The following is a 12,588-nucleotide window of genomic DNA, read 5'->3' as shown; positions in this document are numbered from 1 at the left end:
ACATGAGCAAAGTCAAAGGCCCGGTTCTTTTAGACCGGATGGGGGGAGAGGCCCTACAACGCCCTAATGTGCCCCCACAAGCCATGTAGGAACAGGAGGAGAACCTCGTCCTGACATTGAGCAAAGTCAAAGGCCCGGTTCTTTAGACCGGATGGGGGGAGAGGCCTTACAACGCCCTAATGTGCCCCCACAGCCCTGTTAGGGACAGGAGGAGAACCTCGCCCTAACTTGAGCAAAGTCGAAGGCCCGGTTCCTTTAGACCGGATGGGGGGAGAGGCCTTACAACGCCCTGATGTGCCCCCACGGCCCTGTTAGGGACAGGAGGAGAACCTCGCCCTAACTTGAGCAAAGTCGAAGGCCCGGTTCCTTTAGACCGGATGGGGGGAGAGGCCTTACAACGCCCTGATGTGCCCCCACGGCCCTGTTAGGGACAGGAGGAGAACCTCGCCCTAACTTGAGCAAAGTCGAAGGCCCGGTTCCTTTAGACCGGATGGGGGGAGAGGCCTTACAACGCCCTAACGTGCCCCCACGGCCTGACAGGAACAGGAGGAGAACCTCGTCCTGACATGAGCAAGTGGAAGGTCTGGGCTCCAACGGGAGCCAGGAGCCGGGTTCCGCCGCCAAGGTAAGCTTCGCCCGGACTCCTACGGGAGCCGGGCTCCGCCGCCAAGATAAGCTTCACCCGGGCTCCTATAGAGGCCGGGTTCCGCCGCCAAAGAAGAGTTCACCCGGACTCCTACGGGAGCCGGGTCTCTACGCCAAAGGAGAGTTCATCCGGACTCCTACGGGAGCCGGGCTCCGCCGCCAAGATAAGCTTCACCCGGGCTCCTACAGGAGCCGGGTTCCGCCGCCAAAGAAGAGTTCACCCGGACTCCTACGGGAGCTGGGTCTCTACGCCAAAGGAGAGTTCATCCGGACTCCTACGGGAGCCGGGCTCCGCCGCCAAGATAAGCTTTGTCCGGACTCCTACGGGAGCCGGGCTCCGCCGCCAAGATAAGCTTCACCCGGGCTCCTACAGGAGCCGGGCTCCGCCGCCAAGATAAGCTTCGCCCGGACTCCTACGGGAGTCGGGCTCCGCCGCCAAGATAAGCTTCACCCGGACTCCTACGGGAGCCGGGTTCCGCGAAAAGCTTCACCGGACTCCTACGGGAGCCGGGTTCCGCCGCCAAGAAAGATTTCGCCCGGGCTCCTGAGAAAGTCGGGCTCCATCCGCTGCTTCGCCAGCAAGGATCAAAAACGGTGGCGAGGCTTGGCCACATGACGAGATCAGAAGAAAGGGAAGAGCCCCTTCCCACGACGACCTCTAAGCCAAACAGGCCAAACGACGAGAGAGGGTCAACGAACGACAATATCGGTGCTACGCGCGGACAAGGTAACACAAAGAGCTTTTTCCTCATTTTCGATATATGTACTACAGGACCAGGACGGTCAGAGAAAGAGGGACAAAACGACAAGAAAAAAGAAAAAGGGGCAGCTACAAAAAGGGGGTGACTACAAAAGAACTCTAAGGAGGTCCTGCTCCCTCTAACCTAGGGTGATCACCTCCATCCCCCAACCAGGACTGCCTCAGGCTCTCCACCGTTTCCTCTAGTTCTTCCTTCTTTTGCAGCATATCCTGGAGCGCCTGACGAAGTCGCCGGCTCTCAGCCTCCGCTTCCCGATGCCACTTCCGCAAAACTTCGGACTCCGCCTCTGCGTCCGCGACGGCCTTCCGCTCAAGCCCCAGTTGAATTTTTACTTGTTGCAGCTCGACTGTCTTCTCCCCAAGGGAGACAGAAATCCCCTCGACGGTGCCTCTCAGGGCGTGGAGCTCTTCGGTATCTTGGGCGTTAGTAAGCTGCGCCCTAGTAACCAGCTGCCTCTGGAGACGAACGACCTCGTCCGCCGCTTGACGGAATCTCCCTTTATACTCTTCTACCTGCCGGCGCCAGCTGGCACGCTGCACATCATGGCTCATCTCAGCATCTTGAAGCTGCTTCTGAAGGTCAGAAACTTTTTGTGACCATATCTGCTCATCCCGCGCTGTGAGCCGGGATGAGTTCCCTTCCAGCTGGCCGATCCTCCTCTTCGCAGCTGACAGCTCCACCTTAAGGGCGCTGATCCTGGCTTCTTGAGCCCAAGTTCGGTCGCTGGCGCTCTTCGTGCATTCCTCGAGCTCCTTTGCGAAGTTCGCCTTCCTCCGGCTGTAGTCCATGATTTCCTTCACTTGGAGACTCCTGAAGTGGGCGGCCTCAGCGGCGGCCTCGGAATAACATTTTTTCGACTTGCGGAGCTCGTCCTCCGACTTTTTCAACTTCTTCGTCAGGTGGAGGACCTCCTTTTTGAGCCGTTGGATAGTTGACTTCAGCGGAACCCCCAGGGGCAAGGGGAGTGCTTCGGCGGGACGCTGCCATCGGAAGATGCAAACGTCAAAGACCAAGCTCATTACGAGAAGAAAGGCAGAGAAGAAGGAGCAGGGGGAAGGAAAGACCATCCACAATAAGAAATTCGACTTTATTGATTAATTTTGAAGACAAGCGGAAAGGAAATATGGCGACGAAAGAAAGATACAAGATCGGAGGTCTCAGACCTCGGGGGCGGGGGGTGGAGAGCTCGGCGCGGGGGGTGCGACTGCGGTAGCAGCGGACGAAGGGGCGGCCTCGTCGTCAGATTCCTCCAAAAAGCCGAGATCAAGGTCGGGGTATCTACTGGCCACCCTCTCTCGGCAGAGCTCGAACCCCTTGGTAAACGCCTCCAGGCCGAATTGGACGTTCAGCTCCCTCATCTCCGCGGAGGCCTTGAACTCCTCCACCGCAAGGGTCCTGGCCTCCGAGACCAGAACCGGAGTTTGCTCGGCCAGATGGGCGACCTCGGCCTCCGCCTTCCTTGCCAACTCCTCCAGGCTTCGCCTCTCCTCCTCCCGGGCTCGTCTTTCCTCTTCCCGGTCTTGTCTCTCCCTCTCCAGGGCCTCCCGGAGGGCGGCCACCTCGGCCGTCTTCGCTTGAAGACGAGCAACCTCGTCTTGACAGCACTCCTCCGCCCGCAGAAGATCCCTTCTCATGCGGCCCGACGCCTCGACATAGGCGAAGAGCTGGTGCCCGATCTGCAAGGACAGATAGAGAATCACAACGAAGACCGAGCAACTGTGCCAGTAAAAATCCGCTTACCTCAAAAAAGGACCCCAAGGTGTCCCAGGCCCGCTGCTCGGGATCGGCACGGTCGATCCTCTCCACGACATCGGACAGAATGCAACCATCGAGCAGCCGACGGATCAGAGCCTTGTCGTTGAAGGGGTTCTCCGATCCCCCCTCGGAGCAGATGGACTCGTCTGCGGCGGCTCGGTGGCTGCTCGGCCTGTGGGCCACCGACTTTCTCCTCCTCCCCGCGACGGGCGCCTCCGCTGGGCGGACCTCCGGAATGGGGACCCCGGTCGGCGGGCTCCTTGGGGGAGCCCGGGGGGCCGCTGGCTCGGCATCCGAAGGAATGTCGATTGCCGGGGTCGCCTGGACGGGCGCAGCCAAGCTCGTCTCCTCCATCCTGGCCCTCTTCGCCGAGCCAGAGGTCGTCGCGCCCTTCCTTTTCTGGGCTCTCATAGCCTTGGCGAGCATTCGTGTGGCGTCGGCGTCCATTGCTAAAAAAAAAAAAAAAAAAAAAAAGGGAAAGAAAAGAAGAAGGAAAAAGCGGCACCGATCAGTCCAGAGTCAAAAAAAAAAAAAAAAAAAAAAAAAAAAAAGAGAAAGAGAAGAAGAAAAAGAAAAGAAAGAGAAAAGAGGAAAAAAGAGAGAGGAAGAAAGAGAGGGAAGAAGAAGGCAAGAAAAGAAAAGATATATACTTGCTGGATCCTGAGGGCTCAGGCCGATGTTGAAAAGAAGCTGCTCCCTCAGTAGGTTTGGAAGGGAAGGAGCGGGGTAGCTCAGGAGCTTCTGGGCGGCCTGAAGATCGTCCTCTCCCAGGCTGGGAGCCCGGCGGACGGAATCCCTCAGAGACCCCCAAGGGGGCAGGCCCAGTTCCAGGGTCGGACAGTAAATGAAGAGAAATTTTCCCTTCCAGTTGTGAATCGAAGAAGGGGCGCCCTTCAGCAACCCCTTCTTACCGAACTGGGGGGAGAAGTACCACCAGTCCTTCGCTGAAGGATGGCGTTTGAAGGTGTAGAAATGTCTGAACAGGGAGAGGGAAGGCTGGACCTCGGCTATATGACAGAGGGAGAGAAACCCTATCAAAAATCTAAAGGAATTCGGGGCGACAGAGGCGAGAGAAATGTCTAAGAAACGAAAGAAGGCGGCAACAAAAGCAGGAAGCGGAAGCCGGAGTCCGGCACGGAATGCCTCCTGGTACAAACAAAAGCGACCAGGAGGGGGAACGCTGGCCCGGTCAGAGGGGCCAGGAAGCTCCAGATCGTACTCTGAAGGGACCCCGTACCGAGCCCTTATCAGGAGAAGTTCGTCCGGAGTCGACGAACAAGGAATGGCGCCCGGAGCGAAAACCGGGCGAGGCCCTGCCCCGAACGCGGGTTCGTCTGCAGAGACAGGGGCCTGGGGGTTTGAAGCAGAAGAACTCCCAGAACTTACGGGGGCAGAAGAATCGGAAGACATTTTTCTTTGGGGGAGAACCTAAAGGGCCCTAGAAAAGCAAGCCGAGAAGGGAGGGAGACGCCGGAGGTCAACCCAGGAGAAGACACAAAAGAGTGAAAAGAGGAGAGGACCCTAGGCGGTAAGAAGAAGAAGGTGGGCACTAACCTATCTTGCTCTGGGGACCTGGGGAGCGAGAAACGGAAGGCGCCTACGGCTCGAGAGGGCGTTCGCTAGAGCAGACTCTCGGGGAGATGACAGACGCCAGCAAGAAATCAGAAACGGAGTGGGGCGCCTGAAGGGGGGAGGACGGGTTTAAATAGGCCCTGGGATCCGGCGCCATAATGATCTCGAATCCCCCCAGGCCAGTCCGCATCCGACGCGTGTCCCACTCCCCGTGGCAGACGGCTGAAGGCGGCTGGCGGTTGGCAGGGTCATAATTGCACCGTACCTAGGCCAGCGTACCTGCGGGGTCTTCGAAGCGTCCTCTCGTACCGCCCCAATTCGAAAAGACTCCGGCACGCGCTCATTTAATGCCAAAATATCTGGAAGCGGCGGGGCGCGGGATTCGAAGGGACGGTTTCGGCTGTACTTCTGTGTACTTTCTTCGTTTGAAATTCAAAACTCGGATGTAGGGGGACTGGTGTTGGGTATAAAATACCCACAGCCGGAACCCACGGCGGAACCGCCATCAGCAGGTGCAGCTCCGCCCGGACTCCTACGGGAGCCGGGCTCCACCGCCATCAGCAAGTGCAGCTCCGTCCGGACTCCTACGGGAGCCGGGCTCCACCGCCATCAGCAAGCGCAGCTCCGTCCGGACTCCTACGGGAGCCGGGCTCCACCGCCATCAGCAAGCGCAGCTCCGCCCGGACTCCTACGGGAGCCGAGCTCCACTGTCGACATCAGCGCAGCTCCGCCCGGACTCCCACAGGAGCCGGGCTCCGCTCTCAGTATCAACGGCTGGTAAGCTCAATCCGGACTCCTATCAGAGCCGGATTTCACCCTTAACTTTGTTTGCAGTGCAGCTCCGCCCGGACTCCTACGAGAGCCGGGCTCCACCGCCATCAGCAAGTGCAGTTCCGCCCGGACTCCTACGGGAGCCGGGCTCCACCGCCATCAGCAAGTGCAGCTCCGCCCGGACTCCTACGGGAGCCGAGCTCCACTGTCGACATCAGCGCAGCTCCGCCCGGACTCCCACGGGAGCCGGGCTCCGCTCTCAGTATCAACGGCTGGTAAGCTCAATCCGGACTCCTATCAGAGCCGGATTTCACCCTTAACTTTGTTTGCAGTGCAGATCCGCCCGGACTCCTACGGGAGCCGGGCTCCACCGCCATCAGCAAGTGCAGCTCCGCCCGGACTCCTACGGGAGCCGAGCTCCACTGTCGACATCAGCGCAGCTCCGCCCGGACTCCCATGGGAGCCGGGCTCCGCTCTCGGTATCAACTGCTGCTCCGCCAGGACTCCTACAGAAATCGGGCTCCGGCCGTTACCGAGCTCCAATCGACAGATCCACGCCTCCTGACAGGCCCCCAAAACGGCCACGACCCTGCTCCACTTCCTGTGGCGGATTCCGTGCGGTACCATCATTCCCTGACAAGCCGCAGTAGCCATAGCCGCCCTGCTCCACTTCCTGTGGCGGACTCCGCGCAGCTCCACTATCCCCTGGCAGGCCACAGTGACGGCCACGAACCTACTCCACCTCCTGCGATGGATACCACGCGATTCTCCTGACGACGGACGCTGCTCCACCCCTCATAACAGATTCCACGTGGCGAGTCGAGGTGATGCCCACGTATCTGCTCCATTATATTTCGCAATCAATTCCCCTGACCATGGGCGGCCCACTACCAGGCGGTTACAAACGTCGCCATCAGTCCGTTGCCTCCCCCGCCTATAAAAGGGGGACTCCGATACGTTATTCTTTAAGCTCTTTTGCCTTATCCCAAAACTCTGCTAAACTCTCCGTTCGAGCACTCCATTATTGTTGAGGCAGAGAACTGACTTGAGCGTCGGAGGGTCTTGCCGGAGCAACCCCACCTCCGGTTTAGACTTTCCTTGCAGGTCCCGGCGGCGACCGCGGCTTCCTCAACTCCAGCTTCTCCGGCGCAGGCGGATTTTTGCACCAAAATTGGTAAAGACCTGAGAATCTTTCTTACAAGCTCACTGTTAGTATAGGACTTACCAAGACTCTTTAAACCATTAATAATATCAGTAAAGCGAGTAAACATTCCAGTTATGGACTCATCATGCTCCATTTTAAACAATTCATATTTATGCACAAGCATGTTGATTTTAGACTCCTTTACTTGATTGGTTCCCTCATGGGTTACTTCTAACCTATCCCATATTTCTTTAGCAGATGAGCAAGTAGAAATGCGATTAAATTCGTTTGCATCAAGAGCACAATAAAGAAGATTCATTGCTTTAGCATTTAACTGGGCCATCTTCTTATCAACCTCATCCCATTCTTTCTCGGGTTTGGTTGATTCCTCACCATCTATAATTTTAGTGGGTGTGTGAGGACCGTTCACTATGATACTCCACATATCATAGTCGAGTGCTTGAATAAATATTTTCATCCGAGCTTTCCAATAGGTGTAATTAGACCCATTGAAAAGTGGAGGTCGGTTGGTGGATTGCCCCTCGGCTAGAGAAGTGCCGACATGAGTTGCCATAGATCTTTTGCTCTTTGATTGTTTAGATCAAAGAAGGGCTAGAGCACCGGGCTCTGATACCACTTGTTGCCCAGCTATGCAACCCAAGAGGGGGGGTGAATTGGGTTTCTAAAAATTTTAAGCTTAACTTATGACTTATGAGAAATGTTTGACAAAGCTAAATAGATAGAGTGAGTAGAATTAATTCAAGGCTAATAGCAAGAGCAAGAATGCAAGAGAATAATGAAGAGATAAAGAAAAGCAATTAGACACACACCAAACAAAAGGATTTATAGTGGTTCGGTGCCAATCTTGCACCTACATCCACTCCCCAAGCTCCTACTTGGGAACTTCAATCTACTATTCTTGTATTCAACCCGAATACAAACGTCGGAAACTCCGACTCTAGCTATTCCCAGCTAGACCACTTGTTTCACGGGTACAAGCCAACCCAATACACTCCGATTCTAGGTTCGGATCAACCTTCTCTTGTTTTGGAACCCTTCCAAAACAAAACCAATCACTCAAACTGAGTATAACAATTTATAGCACAAATAAGTACAAAGAAAGCTCCTTCAATGAGCGAATATAACTTTAAATACACTTTACTCAAGAGAAGAAGACCCTTTTTGGATTTCCTCAAGGTGGATGGAGACTAGAATGTGCACTTGAGGAGTTGGTGAGCTTGGATTAAAGGCTTCTTGAAAGCTTTGAATGAGCTCTTGCTTAGGGCTGAAAAGTTGGCTTGAAATTCCTTTTTCAAAATCTCTCTTCTTGAATACTATTCTTGATTCCCACCTTTTTGTCCCTTTTATAGCTTTAAGAAATAGAGAAAATCATTCTAGACTGGAAAAAGAGCCGTTAGACTGCATTAAATGAGCATTAAAAGCATTTAAAACGGGTAAAAAACTAGTCGTTGCGGAAAAATTCCGTCACAGGGGTCGACTCATGAGTCGACTCATGCCTGGGGGTCGACTCATGGGTCGACCTCTGTGGAAAATCATCACAGAAGTGAACGGGATCCATGGTTCTGTAAAACTGGCAAAAAGACCCGCAGAGGTCGACTCATAAGTCGACTCATGCCTTGGGGGTCGACTCATGGGTCAACTCACAGGTTTTACCAAGTCTGTGTCGGCCAGGAAAATCAGCGTGCCAGTCATCTCATCTGCCATGAGTCGACTCATGGGGTCGACTCATGATTTTCAATCATGCATATCTTTCAAAATACAAGTCCAAAATTAATAAAATTTTCACCATTGGATCACAAATCTTTTGTTCTATCATTTGATACTATCAAATCAGGGTTTTGGTAAAATTACAATTTTATCCCTGAAGAGCAATAAGTTTTTTTCAAGTGAAAATCATTGGTACCCCTTCAACTGCTTTGTAATCATCAAAATCAATCTAAGGAGCAACAGCGTGTATTTTATCCCACATTAGTTATTTGCTGGAAAGATCTTGGGTACTTGTATAGGACTAAGGAACCCAAATAATAACTTCCGACTAGCCTTTTTCAGTGAGGTCCTAGGTCGTTGCATGAGTAATGGCTCCAAATAAGAATGAAAGGCAAAAAAAGTATGTTATGAAGTTGATGGCAAGTACATAGGTTAGGTTTTGCTTTGGTAGATTATTATGATATAACAACTTTAGTCCCTCGTATTAGGAAAGTCCTAGAAAGCACATCTTTATAACCGAACAACTATCAAGAATGGTTATGGATTTTCAATTAAGTCTCAAGCACATAATTGTACGAAGGATTGAAAATTATTCCACTCATTTTCCCAATGACTTAAGTGGCTATCTTAACTTTCATGGGCTTCAAATGTTGAGAATCCAGAGAGTGAAAGCATAATAAGAGAATGACTTGAACACCATATTTTAGCAGTGATTGCTTCTAATTTATAGTGTATCATGTACCAACTGCATTGTTACACCATAACACCATTGGAGATTAACAAATGGATATGTTCTTCACTCCATCCTTGTGATTGTTGGGAACAAAACTGAAACCCTTCCTCCACTGCATAATCAACTAATGTTTGGTCCACAGAAAACTTTTATCAATGCTTCTGTGGTTATAGTTAAAATATCAATAGTTAAATGTTTACATGGAAATAAATCTGTTTGTCGTCAGACTTGTTTTTTTCCCTCCTAATTCTCTAAATTTGTATCATCTGAATTTGTTCCACTGCATAATCAACTACCGTGGCTATACTTAAAATATCAATAATTAAATGTTTACATGGAAATAAATCTCTTTGTCATCAGACTTGTTTTTTTTTTCCTCCTAATTCTCCAAATTTGTATCATAGGAATTTGTTCCACTGCATAATCAACTAATTTTTGGTCTGCAGGAAAAAATTCCAAAGAATTTTGTCGATGCTCCTGTGCTTATACTTAAAATATTAATAATTAAATGTTTAAATGGAGATAAATCTATTTGTCATCGGACTTGTTTGTCCCCCTAATGATCTAAATATGTGTCATTGTAATTGTTTTTTCTAAGCATTTTATCTTCTTATGATAGTTTATGAAGTTTGCATTGAAGAGACTCATGATGTTAACATGCTAATGCAGATTGTCTTTAAAAAGTCTAAAGCATATAACATAACAAATTTATCACCTGGATTTGTAGATGGAATATTCTACATAGGATATCTCTGCCATCTAACTGTATTAATTGGAATCAGAGGTATATACATGTTAATTGAATATCAGTTGCAATAAAATTGAAACTTCTAACGATCTTAGACACTCAGACAATCAAAGAATCATAGTATTTGATCTTCATGACAACTGACCCCCGCTGCTATTCGCCTTTTTTAGAGACAAAGTCAGTGTTGCTCAAGATCGTTCTCCATTTAAGTCAGTATTGATATCTTTGTTCACGTGCTTGTTGTTTTAGCTGGTGGAAGAGGCACATAGGTAATAAGTTACACAAGGCATAGCCCTTGAAGACTACTAACCCTAAATACTAGTGATTCTAGGATTTGAACCCAAGTCTTTGGTGGAGTGCTCTTTTAAGCATTTTATTGCCCTTTGTCCCCTAGTAGAAATTACCATTTTTCTTCTGGCTTTTTGACATTATTTTATGGGAATGTTATGCCTATGTTGTCAATGCATAGGCCTAGGCAGCTAGGTTGAGGCATATGGCTGCTAGGTACTAAACAGCTACCACATGAAAATTCCTAGTTAATCTAAAGATTGAAAAATAATGTGCACCAATGTATGTATCTTTACAGAGAGTAAGATTGATATGACTTTTCATGTCTGTCACAAATTTTTCTCTAACCATGCTTCCTATCTCATGGCCTTTGCTGGTGCCCACTAGCCCGGTTCTATGTCCTAGTAATGTTCACTCTATTTGCTTAAGCTACATTCCTCCTCAAAATGCAGTATCTTTTCAACTCTGGTAGTTCAATAAAACTTCTTCTGCAATAGAAATGTCATTTGATGCAAACAGGAGTTACTAAGTAATCCCATATTTGATCCTCTAGTTTCAATATATGATGAAAACTCTCTTTCCTGAAAAAAGATGATGCTAAATGCTTTTAACATCTACTGTTGCAAATTATAAGATAATTTATCAGATGGGTATACTAATTGTATATTAACACATACTTGCTGTGATTTTCAGAGTTTATCATTGTCTTCACAATAAATCCAGGTGCATTTTTTTTTCCTTTGAATTTGTTCTGAAAACTAGTTCTCTGATTTTTGTTGCATACCCAGAGAACCTGCTGTTAACAGCAGACCAAAGAACAGTGAAGCTTGTTGACCTTGGTTTGGCAAGGCAGGAGACGTTAACTGAGATGATGACTGCTGAAACAGGGACATATCGGTGGATGGCTCCAGAGGTGCTTTTTAATGCATTGCATGCTACATTAAATTACTGCTCAACTTTCTCAATGATTATTATCTTGATTATCTAACTTTAAATAAATTTATATTAGTTATACAGCACTGTTACATTAAGGCATGGAGAAAAGAAGCATTACAATCACAAGGTGGACGTGTACAGCTTTGCAATAGTATTATGGGAGCTGCTCCATAATCGACTTCCATTTGAAGGCATGTCTAACCTGCAAGCAGCTTATGCAGCTGCTTTCAAAGTAAAAAAAACTGTTACTCATGATAGTGAAAATTCTACAGCTTATGCAGTTTCTTATTCTGACTGAAGCTGGACACTTTCTTCTTTTCTTTTTTCGCCAGAACACAAGGCCTAGTGCAGAAAACCTTCCCGAGGAATTGGCTTTGATCTTGACTTCCTGTTGGAAAGAAGATCCAAATTCCCGACCAAACTTTAGCCAAATAGTGCAGATGCTTCTACATTATCTTTCGACGATTTCACCTCCTGAACCTGTGGTCCTTTCTCATGTATTTACTTCAGAGAATATGGTTTTGCCACCTGAATCTCCTGGGACAAGTTCATTGATGGCCATCCGAGATGACATGGATAATACCCCGAAGGTCAATATGGAAAACAAGTCAAGGGGATTCTTTTTCTGCTTCAACCAGTGCTACTGATTGCCAATTTAGTATAACTTTGAAGGACAACTGTTGCATCCTGCTGTAGGCAATTCCTGCATGCTGTAAGTCATGGATGAATGAGAAAAATCTTTGGCTTCAATCACTTGATTTTTGTAACTTTAATATTTTAAGGTCTATAACATTACATTTGACACCTAATCTGGTAGTTGATATGGGTAGCTTGCTAAAGGCTAGGGGAAGGTTGAAAGAAGCCTCGTGTCTAGGGTTACTGAGTTTCCCATATGATCTGGCTGCATTAGAATCAGCAATAATCCATCCGTGGTTCGGAAAATTCCCTGGTGAAGCTTTAATCCATCTCTGAAATCAGGGGTGGCGTGGTCATGGATATGTTATGTTGTGCCTAGTTTTGCTGTTGGCTGTGATGCTCATAACCATTATCATAAAGCTGTGCTGACTATTTTTAAGAATGGGGTAGATTTGCGGCCAGGGATGATAGATTTTGTGGTGGCTATTTAGATCTCATGCGGATTACACCAATATAGTCTGCCGCTATCCTGTAAAATATCTGAATGCTCCGCTCTCACTATTTTGAGTTCATCAATCTACCAATCATTTTCTACTATATTTAATGGGTTGTTTGTTCAATAGTTTCATGGGATGGCATGTGAAGAAGCGAAGCTTAAGTGAGTGTCTAAAGAGTTGTAAAAAAAAAAATTACCCAATCATTATAATTACGGGAGTGCTCCAAGAAAATAAAAGGTTACATGCATGAGAGAACCAAAGAAAAGGGGAAAAAACTACCAAAAGAAATCTAACTTGCATGAGATTTCCGGATGCATCTCGTGTGTTAAATGCGTTAAATGCTAGTGTCTAGCTGTTCTTGCTAGCTGTTGGAT

The 12,588-nt window shown here is 48.8% G+C and overlaps 1 protein-coding gene across 1 annotated transcript in view; it reads left to right on the top strand.

Moving 5' to 3' along the window:
* Positions 1-11,890, top strand: part of LOC105051254 (serine/threonine-protein kinase STY13) — a 34,446-nt gene extending 22,556 nt beyond the window's left edge. Inside the window, exons 4-6 of the mRNA XM_010931603.4 lie at positions 10,934-11,058; positions 11,155-11,313; positions 11,414-11,890. Coding sequence (XP_010929905.1) covers positions 10,934-11,058; positions 11,155-11,313; positions 11,414-11,728 — 599 coding nt within the window. The 3' untranslated portion in view covers positions 11,729-11,890. The remainder of the gene's footprint in view (positions 1-10,933; positions 11,059-11,154; positions 11,314-11,413) is intronic.
* Positions 11,891-12,588: the final 698 nt, after the last annotated feature.

The sequence above is a fragment of the Elaeis guineensis genome, chromosome 9 (genome assembly GCF_000442705.2).
Source record: "Elaeis guineensis isolate ETL-2024a chromosome 9, EG11, whole genome shotgun sequence".
Taxonomy (NCBI): Eukaryota; Viridiplantae; Streptophyta; class Magnoliopsida; order Arecales; family Arecaceae; genus Elaeis; species Elaeis guineensis.
Note: the sequence above shows the minus strand (reverse complement) of the source record. Positions and strands in the feature narration are given on the sequence as shown.